The sequence below is a fragment of the Podarcis tiliguerta genome (genome assembly GCF_965153285.1).
Source record: "Podarcis tiliguerta genome assembly, chromosome: 12".
NCBI classification, from domain to species: domain Eukaryota; kingdom Metazoa; phylum Chordata; class Lepidosauria; order Squamata; family Lacertidae; genus Podarcis; species Podarcis tiliguerta.
The window spans coordinates 15,824,224-15,845,713 of NC_139545.1; the positions used below are offsets into that span (position 1 = coordinate 15,824,224).

At 42.0% G+C, this 21,490-nt stretch overlaps 2 protein-coding genes across 5 annotated transcripts in view; one reads left to right on the forward strand and one right to left on the reverse strand.

Moving 5' to 3' along the window:
• The window catches only part of ANO10 (anoctamin 10), an 88,871-nt gene extending 79,459 nt beyond the window's left edge, over positions 1-9,412 (reverse strand). For 2 of the 4 annotated variants that reach the window (XR_014503345.1, XM_083404919.1), the window contains exons 1-5: positions 9,256-9,412; positions 5,291-5,440; positions 2,134-2,328; positions 1,461-1,595; positions 6-125 (exon numbers count right to left, since the gene is read on the reverse strand). Coding sequence is in view for 3 of the 4 variants with exons in the window: in XM_083404919.1 (XP_083261045.1) it covers positions 6-125; positions 1,461-1,595; positions 2,134-2,328; positions 5,291-5,429 (589 nt within the window). In the remaining variant the exon portion in view is untranslated. Of the gene's footprint in view, positions 1-5; positions 126-1,460; positions 1,596-2,133; positions 2,329-5,290; positions 5,445-7,445; positions 7,469-9,255 lie in introns of those variants that run through there. The other 2 variants (XM_083404920.1, XM_083404921.1) reach the window with 2 other exon arrangements.
• Positions 9,413-16,192: 6,780 nt separating this feature from the next.
• ABHD5 (abhydrolase domain containing 5, lysophosphatidic acid acyltransferase) overlaps positions 16,193-21,490 on the forward strand; it is a 29,929-nt gene continuing 24,631 nt past the window's right edge. The window contains exon 1 of the mRNA XM_083405102.1: positions 16,193-16,389. Within this exon, the coding sequence (XP_083261228.1) occupies positions 16,256-16,389 (134 nt within the window). The 5' untranslated portion in view covers positions 16,193-16,255. The remainder of the gene's footprint in view (positions 16,390-21,490) is intronic.

Below are 21,490 nucleotides of genomic sequence, written 5' to 3' on the forward strand. Positions count from 1 at the left end.
CTTACCTAAAGGCTGGTAGCTAATTTTCAGTTTTTTGTACCAGGTATGTCCAAGTTTCTTTAGTTCTTCTGGGTCATGAAGTGGAAAAATCTGAAGTAGAATACCATTGGATATTAGCCTTCGCACTGAAAGAAAAAAAAGAAATGAGGGACAGTGTCTTAATTTTGGAATGGTTTATGTAGCACAATAAATATGCTTCATCTGACTTATCCAGACCACACTAAATGATTCTCTGAATAACATTTTTCAATCTATATTTTTTATTATAGTTTTTAGTCCTGGTATCGTATTCCCACACAGAGCCAGATGGGCAGGGTATAAATAAAATAACAACAAAACAACAATTACATAGATTATACAATACAGTAGTACCTTGGAAGTTGAACGGAATCCATTCCGGATGTCTGTTCAACTTCCAAAATGTTTGGAAACCAAGGCATGGCTTCCCATTGGCTGCAGGAAGCTCCTGCAGCCAATCAGAAGCCACGGAAGCCACGTCAGACGTTTGGGTTCCAAAGAACGTTCACAAACCGAACACTCAGTTCCAGGTTTGCGGCATTCGGGAGTCAAACATTCGACTTGCAAAGTGTTTGGAATCCAAGGTACGACTGTATAGAGTTTTTGGCAATTCTTATAAATATTTTTGTTCCAGAAAGCCTACGCAGGAATGCAATTTGATATTAAAACTACTTAAATATAAGTGTTTTATAGTTATTTGTTCTGTTTTTATGTAACTTGTTTTTAATGTTTGTTTTTATTGGTATTTTAAATGACTATTTTAGATTGTTTATTGCACATCGCTTAGAGGTCTTTTGCCCTAGTACTCAGTGTATACATTTTGCTAGACAAATAAAATGTGGCATTCATTAATCATTTTTGTTTAATAATTTAGGGAATTCATTTACCACTTAAGCATCAACATTTCTAAGCAAGAACATATACACAAGAGTGTTGCATCAGACTTACTTTTTCCAAGACAGATCCATGAGCTCAAGTCTAAATTTCTGTCAAATCATATTCACAGATCTAAGCTCTAGAAACATTACATAATGGAATTTGATCTGGAAATAATGTTTTTACATGTCTGCACTTTTGAGAGCGCCAAATATTATGAAATAGGTTTTTTGCCTATAGATATACATATAGAGTGATGGGAGCAAGCAGCACCTAAGTGCAGAATAAATCAAACCTAAAACCTACCTGCTGCAGAAGGACCAATCAAAATATGTTAAGGAAGTTAAGCTGCTAGACATGTCTAGACTTCTTTTAGGTTGTTCCTTCAAGGAATAATAGGAATTAGTTATATAAAATTAATGTAAGCAGAAGCTGTGGCAAACTGTACATGCCAACTTGCAATATCTAAGTTTTCTCCCAAAGCTAACAAAAATTATGGTTTCACATCCATTTTCCCCCAATATCAGAGCTTATGCAATTAACAACTTCAATGCAAAGTTACTCACTAATTGACTTTCCCGGATAAAGCTTTGCCTGAGGATAACCCGGGATCATTTTTTCATCTTTGGCTCTCAGGTTTTCAAGTTCATGTTTGATGATGTACTGACACTCTGCCATTGTAAGGAAATCATGATTGTCCTCTAAATCAGAAAAGAGTTGATATGGTTGAACATCCGTTCTCTTATCTTGCAAAATTCCTAGAGGAAGCAGTTATCTGGGAGGCACAGTATGTCACCAAAGCAAGAGGTCTCTTAAGGAAATAACTAACCAAGACATGAAAATGCAATCCTATAAATGTCAAAGAAAAAAAGTTCACTGAGTTCAGTGAAACTTACTCTCAAAGAAGTTTGTATTACAGTGTCAAACCTCTAGCCTCCTACAATAGATAGCTACTTGTTCAGATCCATTTATTAAAAAACACTGGAATCTACTTTTTTAAAAAGTTGCTTAACAGTCAAAATTTAAAATTCAACAGGTTTTATAGTAGTGACATGAAAATTAAGCTAACCAATTTCCACATAATGTAGAAAAGCAAGATCACATTTCAAAACTCAGAAATGCATATATTTTCATGACTGAGAGGTGAAAGTTCAGTGTTCAGTTTAAATGGTTTTTATGCCCTAAAAAGAAAAACATGCAATTATGTTGGAAACAATTCTAAAAAAAAGTTTGATTTACCTGCAAAATCTTTGAAGGTTTTTCTAGCGGTATATGTAAAGGCTCTCATTGTGTTATCATTACATTCTTTCACCAAGCCCACCGTTTCAGCTCCCAGAAGCAGCCTCAAGTGAGACGCTCCAACAAGATAAATATTCTGGTTCCCTTCTATTTTCTTCCCATCTGCCATCAGGGGTTTCACCAAAAGCTGGGCTCCTTCAAAATAAGGCAAGAAATTAAATGGAATGGAATTTTAATATAAGATATTTTAAATACCTAATGAATTGGACTCATGCATTGCTCAGGCCGAGTTTAAGAGGCACAGCATCTAAGGGGTTATATAGAAATGATTCCTTATCTATAGAACAAGTTTGTGTTATAAAGATAATAAAACAGAACATTCAGTAGTAAGGACATACTTAAATATCCAACTATCAAATCATTAAGATTTGAAAATACTTAAGTTTGGCTGGATTGTGGCCAGATTTTGATAGATTTAAAAGGCAAGTGGAGCACAAGCCTTTGGCTTGTGAGCAACGACTAAGGAACAAGTACACACCTTGCATATAAGAATCTCAATGATGCTGATGGTTTGTGTGTGTTTTAAGAAAAGCCACTTAAGTGCAAAGAGGTGGAGGGATCGTTCTTTCATATGTGGTGGACTTGTCAAAGGGTAAAAGAGTATTGGGAAATGATCCATAATGAATTGAAAAAAAATACTTTCCCAAATAATTTAAAAGTACTTTCCCCAAAAAATCCAGAGTCCTTTCTGTTGGGGATAATTCAGACTGAAACTCCCATGTGTCAGAAAAGGTTATTTATGTATGCTACTACTGCAGCCCGTGTTTTGTTAGCCCAAAAACTACAAACGAGCGAGGTCCCAACCACCCAACCAAAGAAGAATGTCGACTTAAGTTGGCAGAATATGTACAACTTGCAGACTTAACATATAGAATAAGAGAACAAGAAGAACATATGTTTAAAGAAGATTGGAAAACGTTTATTGAATATATGGGAAATAACAGTGTACAGCTGAAAATGCTGGCAGCATTAAGATAAATTCAACAGTGTAAACAAGTTTTGATGGATGCAATAATGGAATACTGAATGATATAGTTTTTGTTAAATATGTAAAATGAACCATGGAAAGAGAAGAAAGGCAGTCACTGATACCTTAAGGATGTAAAAATGAGTATTTGAAATTGTAAAACAAAAAATCTAATGAAAATTATATACAAAAAAGGGGGGGGGGAGAAAAGCCACTTAAGATGGATGTATAGAGAAGCAATAGGACGAGGGAGCCCTTGGCTGATGGGGAAAAGAAAAACAACCCGAGAGAGGTTAAGAGAGCATAGATAACTGCTGTAAGGCTACCTGTCGAGGAAAGGCCATGGTTGGTAAATCAGCCTAAATTGATAAGCTTCCGCAGAAAATGCTGCAAGCACAGGGATGGGGGAAATGTACCCTCCAGATGCTCTAACCCCCCCTGATCATTGGCCATGCTGGCTGGCTCAGATGGACGTTGGGAGTCCAACAACATTTGGGAGACACAGGTTCCCCAGCCCTGCTTTAGGGGGAATGCAATCCCCTCCATAACAGGTTGAACACCACTCAAGCAGCTGAATGAGTCATCCATTAAAAATACCTCTATCTTTTCTAATCTAAGGGCAGCAACACGGAACAGCTAATCCATTTCTTGCTGTTCTGGATTTAGGTTCCATGTGATTAGTAAGTATGCTGGCAATATTATGAGTTACTATGACTCCATTGAATTGTATTAATTGTTTTGATGAAACAGTTGCTGTTGTATGCTTTACAGTGGTACCTCGGGTTACATACGCTTCAGGTTACATACGCTTCAGGTTACAGACTCTGCTAACCCAGAAATAGTGCTTCAGGTTAAGAACTTTGCTTCAGGGTGAGAACAGAAATCATGCTCTGGCGGCGCGGCAGCAGCAGGAGGCCCCATTAGCTAAAGTGGTGCTTCAGGTTAAGAACAGTTTCAGATTAAGAACAGACCTCCGGAACGAATTAAGTACTTAACCCGAGGTACCACTGTATTTATATGCTGTGTTTGGTATGATAGTCGTAGCATTTGTTGTTGTTTTAATGCTTTTGTGAGTTGCTTTCAGCTCAACGTTTGTGGTTGAGAAAGCAAAAGACAAATCTTAAATCAAATCAAAACCTCCAGGCTGTCACTATTTTTCAGGAGGAAGACCAGAATTTAAAGTGGATTTAAAGGGCTCTGTTTCCCTAGCGCAACAAATCCGCTGAAAAACTGCAGATGAATGCTCAAGAAAGACTGCATACAATCTAACCCCTGCATAACTTTTGCACAAGCAAATCCTGATGAATTCTCAATAAATAGACCCTCTTGAGCTGCAGGGTTTATTGGCCCTCATCCAGTATATTACCACGGCCAAGCACTGATTTAAATACCTACTACCTCTCCTGGATTTGATAAAAAGGAGAGACAGAGTGGAGTGTCAACTGCAGATTGGCAACATCTTAGCTGAAATATTTAGGTGTCCTTGCCCAGTGTTTTCATGTAGATGACAAATAGCACTGGTGAGTATAACCATCAAGAAGCATCCAAATTGGCCATCCTAACGTACTTCCAAAATCCAACTCAGGCACCCTATCCCGAAGGATGCTACAGTCAATGAGATAAAAAGGCAGCTGAAGAGAATGAACAGTGCCTTTATTTTGGCAGTCTCAGTTCTAAAATCAAAAACCCAACTGAAATGGACCTAGAGAAACCATTTCATCTAACAGCATCTGGAATTGACTTAGCACATAAGACTTGTAGCTTTGTAAATGAATGCTTACATGAAAACAACCTTTAGAAACAGATGATTTCGTGCAAATGTGGATGGCAGCCTTGCTAATTAGGCTCGCACATATTAAAGGAGACTTAAAGAAAATGTTCACCGCACAATTTCAGCAAAAAAGGAGAGTTGTTAATCAGTTGAATATGAAGTATCAAGATAATATTCAACCATGCAACTTTCATCTATATAAATAAAATCTCAGAATAAGATCCTTTTTCATCAAGAAATATTTAAATAACCTATATATAATATATGTTCTATTTTTGTTCTGTTTTAAAATGTATTTGTATAATTGTATTTTCATACTTTAAGAAACAGAGATTTCCGTAAAAGTGAAGAGTACCAACCTCCATTTTTCTTCTTTTCTATTATCTTTTGTGTCAGCCATTCTTTCGTTTCATCTTTGGTGTCTTTTGCAAGCTCAACCACCACAAGTGGTTTGAAATTCGCCTCAAATGTGTCGTACGCTGACCAGCTTATCTTCATCTTTTGGATAACTGGCTTACCAAAGGAAGGAAAAAAGAATAAAATAGTTGAGTGCTGCAGAAGAAATGAACATTCAAGGGTATACAATTTACTGTAAATCAACAGCTGGGTAGCACTATCACCTACTTTTCTTTTGCTTCCCCCCTCCCCCCCAGTTTTTTCCCTTTGGTAAAAGCAACATTTCACCTCCAGCCTTGAAGAAAGGATATTCCAGTATTTCTACATAGCTTGTTAGACTACAATTATAGACACGTGGTTGACAAAGTTCAGCTGTAAAGACTGCATTAGAAAAACCCAAATATATATATACTTTTCTATCAAATATGGCAAGCCGTCTGATCAAATCAAATAAAAATGTTGAATTGAAAAGTTACAGTTTAAGTTATTTAATAGCGCATTTTGCTCCCTAGATCTCATTTAGTGAAATTAAAAAGTATAGTTTCCTAAATGTACCATACTATAAAATCTTGTGTCTACTCTGAAGTAAGTCCCAATGAATTGTAGTTGTAGCCATGGAGAACAATCCCATATTAATGGCAAATTAATTTGTTTGTAAACCCCCCTATTTTCAATATGGGCTTATGCCCATGGGTTGCAATCTAAAGCAGCATAGCAAATGATTGCACTGCTACAAAGTTAACAGATTTACCCAATTCCGAAAATAGATAGGAATATCCTTTGTACACTGCAAATCTTTAATGTTTCTCAATTCAAACTTTGGCCAATATAACTGCTGCTGTTAGCACTTTACATCATCAGCATTAATGGCTAGGCCATAAGTGAATCATTTGTTATCCTCTCTCCCTTGGTTAAGCATAACAGAGATAGACTCTGTCTAAATCAAATTAATATACAGTGGTATCTCGGGTTAAGACCTTAATTTGTTCTGGAGGTCCGTTCTTAAACTTAAACTGATCTTAACCTGAAGCACCACTTTAGCCAATGGGGCCTCCGGGTGCCGCCGCGCCGCGGCTGCACAATTTCTGTTCTCATCCTGAAGCAAAGTTCTTAACCCGAGGTGCTATTTCTGGGTTAGCGGAGTCTGTAACCTGAAGCGTCTGTAACCTGAAGTGTCTGTAACCTGAGGTACCACTGTACTATTAGGTAACATTTCGAAAGCCTTTTTTTTTTTTTTTTTTTTTTGCTTATATAGACATGCAATATATATTTATGGTAATAACATTATTTAAATTTGATTGTAAGAGCTTGTATTAGCAATACTATAACAATGGATGGAGACTCTCTAGCCAGCTTCTCTCAGGATATATTAATACTACTGTATGATCAGAAATCATATGATCCTAAAACTAGGGAACACTTCTCAAATTATTTAGGAACAATCTGTTGATAATTCCAGTTACCAAATTAACTGTGTGATTTATACTCATGTCAAACAAGATTGAGCCACTCCTTGATGCTTCAAATGCCTTAGTTAGATTTGCAAATAATACAAGTCTATTGTCTTGACAAGTTACAATTTTCCTCCTAAGTGAGCGTTCATTTGCATGGGAAAGTTCAGATAAGCAACGAAGGAGGTGGTGTCGCCATGTAAGTGCTATGTTGACTGCAGTTTAAATGTTTGGACACATTAGAGTCAAGTCCAGGAAGATTTAAGTTCTATCTATAACTTCTATATACAGAAACATTCAAAACCCAGCTGGAACAAGTGTTTTCTTGATGCAACACATCACTAAGGGTTCAGAAAACACTGCTTTTATCATGATTTAAGGCTGTGCCAAGTTAAGAGAGGCCGATTGTCATCTTCAAAGTAAGGCGGATGATTTTGGGCGCAGTGAAAGGAAAGCAGATTATTTAATGTACTATTGCTATCCTTTAATCCTAGGAATAATTTGTTTGTTTGATTCATAAAATTTATACACTGCTTATTTGTAAAAAAAACAAACACAAAACAAAACCACCTCAAAGTGGTTTATAAGAAGATAAAACAAAATCAAGAAAAAATTACTGTACTTTAAAACATACAAAAGTTAAAATACTAAAACAGATTAAAATTACCTCAACTTCCTAAGCATCTGGGTAGGCCTGTCGAAACAATAATGTTTTTAGTGGGCACCCCAAAAAAGTACAGTTAAGTGAGATTTTCTGCCTCAGGTGTCAAAATACCTTGCAGGCCTTGAGTATTATGCGCCATAGGGGGAGCTAGGGAGCAGTCAGCTGCTCCAAATCAGGCAGAAAAATGTACTGAGCCACACCTCACCCTTCCCTTTGCATAGAAAAAAATCTCCCTATTTGAGTTGAGGTGCAGAAGCTGTTGCATGATCTTACTATCATATATGGATATATTGGTCCCTGAAATGGGAACAGATAATTAGCCAGTGTATACTTCCCAGTGTGTACATGGGGGGGGGGGGGCAGAAAAACGCATGTGTATACAGCTGTCAGACTCCACCAAGGAGGCACAGCAAACTGAATGATGTACCTCTCAGATATACATGTGGTTGAAAGCAGTTTATCCAGGGCATTCATATGATGCATTTAGATGTATACCTCAAGGTGCTCTTTGAGACAAAAGGCGCTTCCAGATGTACGCTTATTCCAGATGTATGCTTATTGTAGAATCAGCATGCAATTATTGTTTTGCAGCATCTACATAACATTACTGCCATCAAAATGCTAGTCTCCCCCCTGCCCCAATTCAATCGGGATCTACCCTTTCTGGAGGAAATCCAGTAAGTATTTCTTTTTTAAAGTTTTCATATGTATGCGCCATTATTCATTTACATCATCTCAACGACTCATTTACAAGTCTTCATGACAATGGTCCCCCGCCACAGCCTTTTTAAGGCTATAAAATATTTTTTTGGCCAATATGTACAGATAACTATACGGTGGCTTCAAAAGCTATGTCCTCTTCCTCCTCGTCCCACTGCTACTTTGCTTTGCAATCAATTTGAAGTTTTCATAGTCCCAAAATCTTCCTCGGGATTTGGCTTGGCCATTAAAAAAAAAATTGTGGTGGGTGTGTGATTTTTCATTATAAAAGTTGCAGTGCTGTCACGCCAAGTCTCTCCCTCTGCAGTTAGTTGACTTCCCTCTCGAAATAAGCTGATTCATTTGACAGGACTGTCCTGAAATTCCCCCTCGCTCCGCTACAAAAACCATAGGCTGGGTGGGTGAGAGAGAGAGCATCAAGTAAATAAATAAAAATACTTAACTAAAAGTAGGGCTTTTAACAAGGGTTTGTTTGTTTTTTCCTGAGCGCTTGGGGGTGCCAGTTTACTTTCGATTAAAGAAAGCCCCGCCTGGAGCAGGATTTGGGGTGACGCCCCGAGAACCGGAACGTCGGGAAACTGGCGAACTTCTCAAGGCGCTAGTCCCTGTGGAGGAAGCGCCCGTTAGGGATTTAGCTGGGAAACGGGGGGAAATAAAACACCTCAACCCAATAGCAGCAGCTCTTTTCACAGGGTCGGAAAGTGAGTCGCTCAGGAGAGGTTCTCAGACGCGGCTACCCGCCTTGCCATCCCCTCATGGCTCTCGGGCAGGGAGAGCAGGCGAGAGGCGAGGCCGGGCGGCGCCAAATACGGATGTGCGCTCGTGTAAAGGGGGCGAAAAGGAGGGGGCGACGCCCCTCATCTTCCTGACACAAATTTTATTTAATTTTATTTTTTTTCCCCTTAAATGTTTATCCTAAGCCTCCACATAACTCCCCGGCGGCGGGTTTCTCGCCCCGCCGCCGCCCTTTTAACGGCTTCGGGGTCGCAACCCCCCCTGCCTCTCCTCCCCCTCGCTCTGAGGGGAACTGAAAGAGAAAAGGGGCTCTCGTCCCCTTTAGCCCGGCCCCGGCCGCCCTCACACATTCACTCACCCGCGGCCTCTTCTCTCCGCGAAGGAGGAGACAGGCGGGGACAGCCGCCAACGGGAGGAGCCGATCGGGCCACGAAGACCGGGCTGCGTGTCACTGGGCCCGCCCCCAACTCCGGGTCTAGTTGCGAAGCGCGCAGAATTCCTTCCGAAGGGGTTCTTCCGCCGTTGGTCCTTTTGGACTTTTTTCTTTCTTCTTTTTAAAAATTATTTATTTAGTTTTCCAATTTAGTTTTACAATCACATATACAACATAAAGACAAGATTCCATAGAATCTCCTGGACTTGCCTCGTCCACTTTGTGGGTCCTCTTATTAATCATTTCCTCCTGCATCTTTTATAATAATCCAAATCTTTTACATCTCCATTATATCCAAAATTCGCTATTAAGCTACAAGTGCTATTCCAATCCAATGCTTTTCAATGTGTATTATATTGTTTTATGTACTGTGGCTTGCCACTGTTTTTATTGATTATAGTTTAGATATTATTTATTGTAACTGGTGAGTGGATTTCAGTTTAACTTTTGTATGCTGATATTTTATACTATATAATGATTGAATGTTACTTTTTTGATGTAGGTTGCCTATTTTAAAGTTATGTTTTATTATCACATTTTTTATTACATTAGACTGTTATAAGATGTACATTTTTTGTTTCTTCAGCTTGTAAACCGCCTTGAGTACTGTAAAATATAAATACAGTATACAAATTAAAAATGATGAAGATGATAACAATTTTAACTGTTTACAATGGTTTTTTAAAATAAATTGTAAAATTTCCCCATTCTTCATTTAAAATTTTCTGATTCTTTCGATTTCTGTTGTTTTTTCTTTCTTGTGAGTTTTTGCAGGGAAGGCGTCTTGGATCTTGGGACTGGGAGCGAGGGGTGGGGATCAGGGATGAATAAAATATAGGGCGGCAGACCCCACCCCACATAATTAATCACATGACACAAAACACACTCTTTTTTTTTTTTTTTTTGGAATGCCCATCAACTTTTGGGGCAGGGGCTCAAATACTATATTGGGGGGAGAGCAAATACAACTCAGCCCCTAGGAGTTGACTGCTATGGTGGGGACACACACAGGCCTTATTGTTGCAGAATTCGAAAGTCCTTTCTAAAAGTAGTATGGGAGGGAAAATATTTTCAGTGATCCCTCTAGGTGGGGGTCTACCTGGGGGAGTGTTCATAGGTACGGGGCACTGCAGGTGTAAATGACTATAGGGCTTTGGGAAGCTGGTTATCGCTGGATCAAATCCCATCGCTTTGGTTGACTCAGCAGCCTTGAGTGGATTTTAAATAAATTTGCAAAGAATGGTTCCTATGTACTTTGAATTTTATGTGGGTTAAACCACAGAGCCTAGGACTTGCCAATCAGAAGGTCGGCGGTTCGAATCCCCGCAATGGAGTGAGCTCCCGTTGCTCGGTTCCTGCTCCTGCCAACCTAGCAGTTCGAAAGCACGTCAAAGTGCAAGTAGATAAATAGGTACTGCTCCGGCGGGAAGGTAAACGGCGTTTCCGTGCGCTGCTCTGGTTCGCCAGAAGCGGCTTAGTCATGCTGGCCACATGACCCGGAAGCTGTACGCCGGCTCCCTCGGCCAATAAAGCGAGATGAGCGCCGCAACCCCAGAGTCGGTCACGACTGGACCTAATGGTCAGGGGTCCCTTTACCTTTACTTTTACCTTTATCTTCCTCATTAAGTTGTGCAAGCTGCTGTGCTGAATAATGCTTTTGGGCCGGCCCACCCATGAGGCATGATGAGGTGACCACTTCAGGCAGTTAAGATCCATAGCGCAACAGATCCAATTGCCTGCAGCAACAGTAGCAACAGATCTCAGTGACTGCCATTTCCTTTTTTTCCCCTTTTCTTTTTTTTCTTTTTTTTTTTCTTTTTTGCAAAATTGTTAAGCTTATTTTAGGATCTTGGCCAGGAGTTGTATTTTCACTTCATATCCCAAATTCATCATTTGTTTACATAGTCCACCCAGGCCTTGGGAATGATATAATTAGGAATGATATTATCATCATCATTATTATTATTACATACATATTAATACATACATACATTAATTTGTATTAATTAATACATATTAATACATACATACTCTCCCAACAGAATATTAATAATGATAATAATATTAATGATAAAGCGATAAAACATTAAAAACTTCCCTAAACATGAGCCCTTAGTCATAAGGCAAAAAGTTGTGTGGTCTAATCAGCTAGCTATTGTCAATTAAATACAATAACAACACCATGATATTCTAAATAGAATAGGCTGTAGCCAATATTAGTCCTAAGAATAGACTAATTGAAATCGATAGGCTCAGAATACACCCATTGAAATTGATGGACATGCGTAATTAGGTACTTTAATTTCAGTGGATCTACTCTGATAAGATACATTGGGAAATAGGTGCCCATGGAAATCTCTGAGATGGACCTTCCTAATTAATGTGTTGAGGGTGCCACATTATGAAACATCTTTCTCTAATAAATGCAAAATGGCTGAGAGTTTGATTTATGCTTTTAAAATGATGTAAACGAGATGAGACACTATTTGTTGTTGCCTCCTTAGGGGATGGTTGTGTTGCAATTCCCTGGATAGCACTAGCTGCCTGTGGGGTAATAAAAAAGGACGAAGGCGTGTGCACAGTTCAGGTCGATAAATATTGCCCACAAGAATATTCTTGCTGGGTTGGGCCTTTTTCACAATGGAGATCCTCAGAATTTAACATAGCTGAGTATTGGCTAATGGGTTGCAAAGCACTCTCTCTGCCACCCTTGCAGATGGAGTGAGGTGTTGCACAACTGCATTTTGGATGGAAGGAACTAGGCAATAGTTCCGTATCACAATAACATGTTGCTAAAGACCAACATTTATACTCAACACTGACATAGGGAGTGGCAGTCCTTGACATATTGCAATACTGAGCAGTTAAGGCTTTATACAGGAGGTTTCCCTCTCTGTGTCAAATAACTGGGGTCAAATAAGTTGTTTACTTTCTATAATACATGGAAGACGGATCTCCCTGAGGACGTTCAGGACTCTCCTTCCTCGGAGGTTTCTAAGAAGAGGTTGGATGGCCATCTGTCATGAATGCTTTAGCGTTTCTTACATTGCAAGGGGTTTCACTAGAAAGATGACTCTTGGGTTCCCTTCCAGCTCCATGATTCTCTGTTTTTCTCCTTCTGTTCCGATCATTTTATGTAATTGTCTTTTGGATAAATTATAAAAAATGATAAATAAAACATGTTCTATTTGCAAACAAAACATTTAAATAGCTGCCTATCTACCGATAGGATGGGGGTGGGGGGTGGGCGTAGAACCTCAGATTTGTCTTGACTTTTACTTATTTGGGGGGACAGCTGCCCCCCCTGGTCTACGCCCAAGGTGGGGTCACAGGAAGGAAACAAGGTTGGAAGGAGGCTGTGGTCGGAAAAAGGTTGGGAAACCCTGGGTTAGAGCATTGTGCTGATAATGCCAAGGTTGCAGTCTTGATCCCTGTATAGGAGAATTGCATATTCCTGCACTGCAGAGAGTTGGACTAGAATGATTCCCAGGGTTCCTTCCAACTCTACAATTCTGTGGTTCTATTTTCGCTGATGTTGCTGGCAGCAACATGAATAGTGGTTCATGGTGGGCAAAAGCTGTGGAAGCTGAGACATGATGACCTGGTTCTGCACTAAGAGACAGCCAAGTGTCACGGTCCAGTTTGCGGGTGGTCAAAGTCCTGGCAAGATGGCAGGGTGGGAGCAGGAACGAGAGTCCAGAAGCCAGGCGTCCGAGGGTCAGGAAGCAGGGAGTCATGAAGTCAAGGGTCCGAGGGTCAAAAAGCAAGGAGTCACAAAGTCAAAGGTCTGAGGATCAGGAAGCAAGAAGCCAAACGCAGCAAGGCAAGAAATGAGTTGCTGAGGCAAAGAGCCGAAGGGAAATGCTGACCTTATATCCCTTCTCAACTTATGACACCAGGTGCAGTGAGTTACCTAGCGGCCTCACCTGTGCGGCTGGGCCTTGCCTCTACAGAACCAATTTAGGAAGGCCCCAGTCCTGCGAAGCCCTACTGGTCACAGGGCCTGGCTCCTGCACGCACTCCTGACACCAAGATGGTCTCTGTAGCTCGAGTCAGCCAGGATCCCGCCCTCTCAGGTTAGATAGAATAAGGCCTGCAGGCAGGTCTTCCAGGATCCAGTTTCCTGGATTATTTTTAGGAAGGTATATACTTCAAATGTATGGTGTGTATGCAAAGACTGGAAAGCCCACATTTTATATGGAGAAAGATTTGAACAAATAGAAACAATATCACACTTATGTTCAGGGTGAGAGTTCCAGACAGTAATCGAAAATGAAATTGTTTGTGGGCGAGAGACCTTTGGGTAGCTGAAAATGGTTTTGTTGGAGGAGTGAAGGTCATAGGCAGATTGATATACAGTATTAAGAAATCAAGGAAGACAGGCAAGGCTCTTGAGCACTTAAAGGCAATCACAATATGTGATGGGTGTGGAGAGCCAGTGTAGGATAAAGGTGCATTGCCTGAACTTCTTCCTTTATTATCTTTCTTTCTTTCTAACCTGTTATCTTGCCTCTAATGGATTCACAGTCCCAACCTAATTTCTTTACCCCATAAAAAGCAAAGGTAGTTCATAAGAAAGAAAAAACAACCCTCCAAAATGCACAGTTGGGCAACACCTTTATAGACCTTATGGCTGCAACATCAGCTTAACTTTTGTATCAGTATGCTATTCTGAAAATAATTACAAAGGTTATTCAGAACATAAGAATAGTACTCTGGATCAGACCAATGGCTTAGCAGCCTGTTTTCATAGCAGCCATCAACTAGATGCCTAGTTGGGAAAGTAGCAAGCAGAACATGAGAACAAGAGCCCCCTCCCCTCCTGTGGCTTCCAGAAACTGGTACTTGAAAGCATTGCTGTGGAGGTAGAGCATAGGCATCATGGCTATTAGCGTACAGCTTCCGGGTCATGTGGCCAGCATGACTAAGCCGCTTCTGGCGAACCAGAGCAGCGCACGGAAATGCCCTTTACCTTCCCACCGGAGCGGTACCTATTTATCTACTAGCACTTTGACGTGCTTTCGAACTGCTAGGTTGGCAGGAGCAGGGACTGAGCAACGGGAGCTCACCCAGTCGTTGGGATTCGAACCGCCGACCTTCTGATCAGCAAGTCCTAGGTTCTGTAGTAGGCCTGCTGAAAAGACCACCTGGTCCAGCATCTTGTTCTCAGTGGCCAAACAGGTGCTTATGAGGAACGCCCAAGGACATAAACACCATGCTTTATATAACCTGTTTACAGTATTTATCCCCCTGCCTTTTTCCATGTGCAGAGAAACAGGCATCCTTCCCTCCTTTAAAACAAGCTGGCAACCCGATCAAGCAGGAAAATAGTGTGGCCGGATTAAGATCAGTAAATGAACTTCCTTAGTCAGTAGAGCAGGAGACTCTTTTAATTTCAAGGCAGAGCTTTCCAAGCTGTGTGTCGTGACACATCAGTGTCAGCTGCAGTGTGTACATATGCCGTGCGATGTGTCCTCCAGGGCAGAATTGGGTTCGCTTAACCTCCGGTTTGCTAGTAAAACTGAATGACTGCGTTGCGAAATGATGCAGATCTAAAAAGTATGTCACCAACATGAAAAAGTTTGGTAAGTTCTGCCTTAGGAGTCAAGGGTTGGAGCTAAATGTTGGGCAAAAAGGTTCGTGTATTGCAGAGGGTTGGACTAGATGTTAAAGGTAAAAAGATGACCCTTCCAACTCCACAATTCTTTTTTTTTTCTCCCCACAAAACAAAAACAAAGCAAAAACACTCAGGGCATCTCAACCTCTGCCCAGTTGTTTAGCAGCGCAGCGTCCACAAAGGAGGCAGCGACACCAGCGGTGAAAGTGCAATCCTGAGTAAGTTGTGTGGAAGTCAGTCCCACGTTCAGCTTCCACACTGGGAGCACAGAGAACAAATGCCTGAAGCAGGGCCGGATTTATGTTTGATGAGGCCCTAAGCTACTGAAGGTAATGGGGCCCTTTATATGTGCAGCTGTCCTTTGTCAACAAACAACAAGTTCTCACTGTTTTTTGTGTTGACTATACAGTCATACCTCGGGTTGAAGTTGTTTTAGGTTAAGCGTTTTCGGGTTGCTCTCCGCGGCGACCCGGAAGTAACAGAACGCGTTACTTCCGGGTTTTGTGCCGCTCATGCATGCGCAGAAGCGGCGAATCGCGACCCACACACGCACAGACACGGATTGCATTTGCTTCAGGATGTGAACAGGGCTCCAGAACAGATCCGGTTCATATCCAGAGGTACCACTGTATGCTATGTGGTAATTTATGGACCTAATAGATATCTAAAGCCATTTGCACATAACAAAATATGTATTTTATCAAAGTAATTGTTGAACTGAAATACACCTAAGTATATTAATAGTAAAATAATTATTAAGCTCTAACTAAAAACGATTCTTTATTCATAATAATTATTTTGTTTTTTATCCTACATTTTGGAAATGTACATACAGGCTTTCCCCCTTTCAATTATCTGGGGGCCCCCAGAGAGTGGGGCCCTAAGATATAGCTTGCTTAGCTTATACGTAAATCAGGCAACTGCCTGATACCCGACAAACAAATTCAGAGCAAACTCCAAACCTTACATAGCGGGGCAAAGGCAGCCGTCGGCTGCCGGAGCGACCGCGGGCTGCAGCGCAACACCGGCTCCAGAACGGGTGGCGCTTGCCATTCCACGCCCCCCATCCCCGCGGAGACCCCCACTAGGTTGTGTAACCGGGAGCAAACGACCCCAATCCAGCAACCGCGAAAGGCAACAGCCGCGAACTCCCCGCCCAGGGAGGGAGAGAGAGTGCGCAGGCGCGAAGGGAGCGTCTTCCCCCGCACCCGGCCGCTCCAGCCGCCGCGCTCTCTATCTATGGCCGGGCGGAGCGGAGGGCGGGGCCGGCGCGCTGACGCGACGACGGCCCGTCGGGCGGGTCCCGTGATGGCCGCCGCCGCCGCGGCCGTCGTTCTGTCAGTCGGCGCGCTCCCGGCTGCTGCTGCCCCAGGACCGGCTCCCGGACGCCACCTCCGCGCCGCCATGGCCGACGACGAGAGCCCGGAGTCGGCCGGCGAAGGGTGAGTGCGGTGAAGGGGGGGGAGGCCGGTTCGGCGAAACAGGCGAACGGAGGGACACACACGCAAACGCACATACACACACACACGGCTACACGCATGTAGACGCGCCTCGGTTTTGTCCTGCGGGGGCACCTGCGTGAGGCAGGTGCGAGTGCAGAGGACGCCTTACGTAACCGCCCCCCCCCCGCGCTCTTGTTAGCCCGTGTAAACACGAGGAAGTGTCCCCCCCATCGCATCCTTCAGGACCCAAGTTGGGTAGCCCGATATTTTATTGCTGGGATTAATGGGCGAATTTAAAGGTCCTTTTTTTAAAAAAGGGGGGGTGAGGTAGTGTTATTTTATTGCTGGGAATAAGGGGCTGATTTAAAGGTGCCCCCCTCTATTTTAAAAAAGGGGTGTTGAAACCCAGCCATCTTCCCCTGTGGTTCCCTCTCCAAAACATTTACTTGGGGATGGAGCCATGGGGAGAAGTTTGATGCTGCCACATAGGCAGGCAGGCCAGCAAGATCTGTGCTGTCTCTCAAGCAGCTGGGCGGTTTTCCCATAAAGGCTTCTCTAGAAATGTGAGTTCCTTACATCGTAGGCATAACAAGTGTTTCTGGCGCCTTTGCGCTCCAATAATAATAATAATAATAAAGGTAAAGGTACCCATGCCCGTACGGGCCAGTCTTGACAGACTCTAGGGTTGTGCGCTCATCTCTAGAGGCCGGGAGCCAGCGCTGTCCGCAGACACTTCCGGGTCACGTGGCCAGCGTGACAAAGCTGCTCCGGCGAACCGGCACCAGAGCAGCACACAGAACGCCGTTTACCTTCCTGCTATTAAGAGGTCCCTATTTATCTACTTGCACCCGGGGGTGCTTTCGAACTCCTAGGTTGGCAGGCGCTGGGACCGAGCGACAGGAGTGCACCCCGCCGCGGGGATTCGAACTGCCGACCTTTCGATCGCAAGTCCTAGGCGCTGAGGCTTTTACCCACAGCGCCACCCGGGTCCCTAATAATAATAAATTTATTATCTATACCCTGCCCATCTGGCTGGGTTTCCCCAGCCACTCTGGGTGGTACCCAAAAGAATATGAAAAACACAATAAAACTTCAAGCATTAAAAACTTCCCTAAACAGGGCTGCCTTCGGACGTCTCCTAGTGAGGCCTTGGCGTTTAGGGGACCAGTTTGCTAAACCAATGAATCAAAGCAAGAAGGAAACCTTTGCTGGTGTGAAGTGTATTGAGAGAGGGGTTTTGTATAAGCTCCCTTACACCATAATGGGCACAAGTCGTCATGGGTGCACAATTTAAAAAAATGATGTCTGGACATTTTTTTGTTGAGCTTCACATTTCGAGGATGTCAAGGGGGCGTTAAATATCTTGGTGAGTTCTGCCTCAGGTTCAACCCATATAAAGTGGTTCCCGCTGTTGTAAATCATCCCACATAACCCTTTCATAATAAAATCACCGTGTATGTTTACTCAGATGTGTGTGTATATTATTCTAACTGTATTGATACACAATGTCTCTGAGGCAGGTTTTTTGCTGTTTCCCCATATGGCTTCTCCAAAAATCATTCAAGTGCACTTGACAACCTAAAAAAATGCCTCAATTTTAGCACAGGCTTCCATATGTACTCGAGCCCCCACCTTCCGCTGACTTTATCTTTTGAACTTTGTCTGCACCAATTTTTTATCACTTTTGTATATATATTATCCATTTTGTACTTCTTTGTACAGTACCTGGATCTTCAGCCTTTCTCCTCAAAAAACACCTTTGATAGACATACTACTTCTGCCCTTCTCAGTCACTGATGTATATTTAGTAGCATCTTACCTAGATATGTTGTTCTCTAGTTTCACATATTTCTCCATCTTCTACATCAATTGTGTCTATTAGCTCCCTCTTTGTCCTTCCACCAGCAGCTGAAGAAGACCTTATTTCAACAGGTTTTTGGGAACTTTTAATGAAAACACAGGTGCCATGCTGTTTTCATTGTAATTAGCCATATGTTTTTATAGATCTTTAATATTTATTATTCTATTTAATTGCCTTTTAGTTTTATGTTTTTTAAGCTTTTTATTTTAAAGTTTTATTATTTTTATTTTATTTCCTGTCAGGGAAAAAGGCTAATAATAATAATAATAATAATAATAATACTTAGACTGACTGGTAACAGCTCTCCTGCATCTCTTCAGGTCATCTTCTATCAGATACTTTTATGAAGAAATGGCAGGGGGTGTATTTAGAACTTTTTGTGTGAAAAGCATGTGCTTTACCACTGAGCTATAATCCCCCACTTCCCCATTCCTTCCATCTTTTCAAAATACAAACCCAACTCAATAAATACTCAGTATTATGCTTTCTCAAATTCTCCTTGCCCCTCTAAGCTTCCTGCTGTGTACCCTCAATTATTCTTATGTATATATTGCAAAATAGTTTATTCTTTACATTTATTTCCTCTGTTACTTACAGTAGCTTATCCCAAGTATAGATTACAATAGTTTATTTGTTCTCCTAGAACTTGTACTGTTGGCCTTTGTATAATTAGATCACAATGCACATTATGTGTTAAGTACCTGCTGTCCTGGTTATTTCACTTCCTTGAGTTTGTCTGTTCTCCATGATGTATATGTTCTGTTCTGCCACAAAACAATTCCCACAAATCATGGTTGTCTCCCAAGTGCACACTTGACCTACGCAAACCAAAAATAACCAATTAATGCTTAGTTTTGATATAGCATTTGAGGGGATTCCGGCTATTTCATGCACATTGTTTCTGTAATTTGTACAATCCTCCTTCAAGGCAGGCAGGATTTATGTGCTTATTGCAACAAGGGGCATGGACTTTCTTGTAAGTTCATAGCTGGTTTGAGATTTGAACTAGTGGATAGAAGTTTTTCTTCTTCTCATAGAACTGTAGAGCTGGAAGGGATCCTGACGGTCATTTAGTCCAACTCCCTGCAATACAGCAATCTCAACACATGGTCCCCCATCCAATTTGAAGCCATACAAGACCCTGCTTAGCTATGCAAATGTGCAGTAGTTTCTGTGAAGTGGTAGAGTCCTGTTCAAGTCATAACAAGCTGAATCTGGGAAGACTTTGGAGAGAGATAAAGAAGCACTTCACACAGCTCGTACCTAAAATATGAAATTCATTACCAAAATATGTAGTAATGACTATCAATATGGATGGCTTTAAAAGCGATCAGGTGAATTCATGGAGGATTAAGCTGTCAGTGGCTATTAACCATTATATCTATATGATGCCAATACAGTGGTGCCCCGCAAGACGAATGCCTCGCAAGACGGAAAACCCGCTAGACGAAAGGGTTTTCCGTTTTGGAGGTGCTTCGCAGGACGAATTTCTCTATGGGCTTGCTTCACAAGACGAAAATGTCTTGCGAGTTCCTGAGATTTTTTTTCGCTCCCCACCCTCTTTTTCTAAGGCACTAAGCTGCTAATAGCCTTTTAGCAGCTAATCCGCTAATCCCTTAAGCCATTAATAGCCGCTAATAGCGCTAATCCGCTAATGGGGTTGCTTCGCAAGACGAAAAAACCGCTAGACGAAGAGACTCGCAGAACGGATTCTTTTCGTCTTGCGAGGCACCACTGTATATATGTGATATGCCCCTGGATATCCGTTGCTGGGAAGCCCAAGTGGGGAGGATGCTGTTGTGCTGCTCTTATTTTTTATATATATATAGTCGCTTTGCCACTGTGCCACACCAGTTCAAAAAACTAGTTTGAACTACCTTGCCCTGTTGGACATGCCCAATAAGACAGTCACGTCTCTTGTTCTGGGAAATGAAATCAGTGAGATACCTGTGTGATATTTGATGTCACATGACTGATTTGCATGGTATTAATTTCTATTGCTGTACTTAGTCACATTCTACAGAATGAGCCAGTCATGTAACCTCTGCCCCCCATTATGTGTTTCTTCAGCAGTTTCGTTATGCCCAGCATTGTAGTAGATCAAGAATAATGCATGTCAAAATTGCATGTAGAATCACAGTGCTATGAGGATTTTAAACTGTACATGCTCCTCTCAATGGCTCTTTTGGTAAGGGTCTAACAGAAATCTTTAATTTGGCTGCTTCTGCTTTGGAGAAAAAAGCGTTAATGGATGAATTGTTAACCATAGTCAGGTGCCTGTTTCCTGCTAAAGACCACTCCCTCCTGCCAGCTTTCTACCTGCTTTTAAGTATTGCACTTGGGCAAAAAAAATGAGAGGCACAAATACAAGATGGGTGACACCTGGCTTGAGACATGTGAAAAGGATCTAGGAGTCTTGGTTGACCACAAACTTGACATGAGCCAACAGTGTGACGTGGCAGCTAAAAAAGCCAATGCAATTCTGGGCTGCATCAATAGGAGTATAGCATCTAGATCAAGGGAAGTAATAGTGCCACTGTATTCTGCTCTGGTCAGACCTCACCTGGAGTACTGTGTCCAGTTCTGGGCACCACAGTTCAAGAAGGACACTGACAAACTGGAACGTGTCCAGAGGAGGGCAACCAACATGGTCAAAGGCCTGGAAACGATGCCTTATGAGGAACGGCTAAGGGAGCTGGGCATGTTTAGCCTGGAGAAGAGGAGCTTAAGGGGTGATATGATAGCCATGTTCAAATATATAAAAGGATGTCACATAGAGGAGGGAGAAAGGTTGTTTTCTTCTGCTCCAGAGAAGCGGACACGGAGCAATGGATCCAAACTACAAGAAAGAAGATTCCACCTAAACATTAGGAAGAACTTCCTGACAGTAAGAGCTGTTCGACAGTGGAATTTGCTGCCAAGGAGTGTGGTGGAGTCTCCTTCTTTGGAGGTCTTTAAGCAGAGGCTTGACAACCATATGTCAGGAGTGCTCTGATGGTGTTTCCTGCTTGGCAGGGGGTTGGACTCGATGGCCCTTGTGGTCTCTTCCAACTCTATGATTCTATGATTCTATACCCCTAAAAGCAGGCATAGGCAAACTCGGCACTCCAGGTGTTTTGGGACTACAATTCTCATCATCCCTGACCACTGGGAGTTGTAGTCAAAAAACATCTGGAGGGCTGAGTTTGCCTATGTCTGCCTAACAGTGATGCTTACTATAATCAACATCTCTGCAGGCAA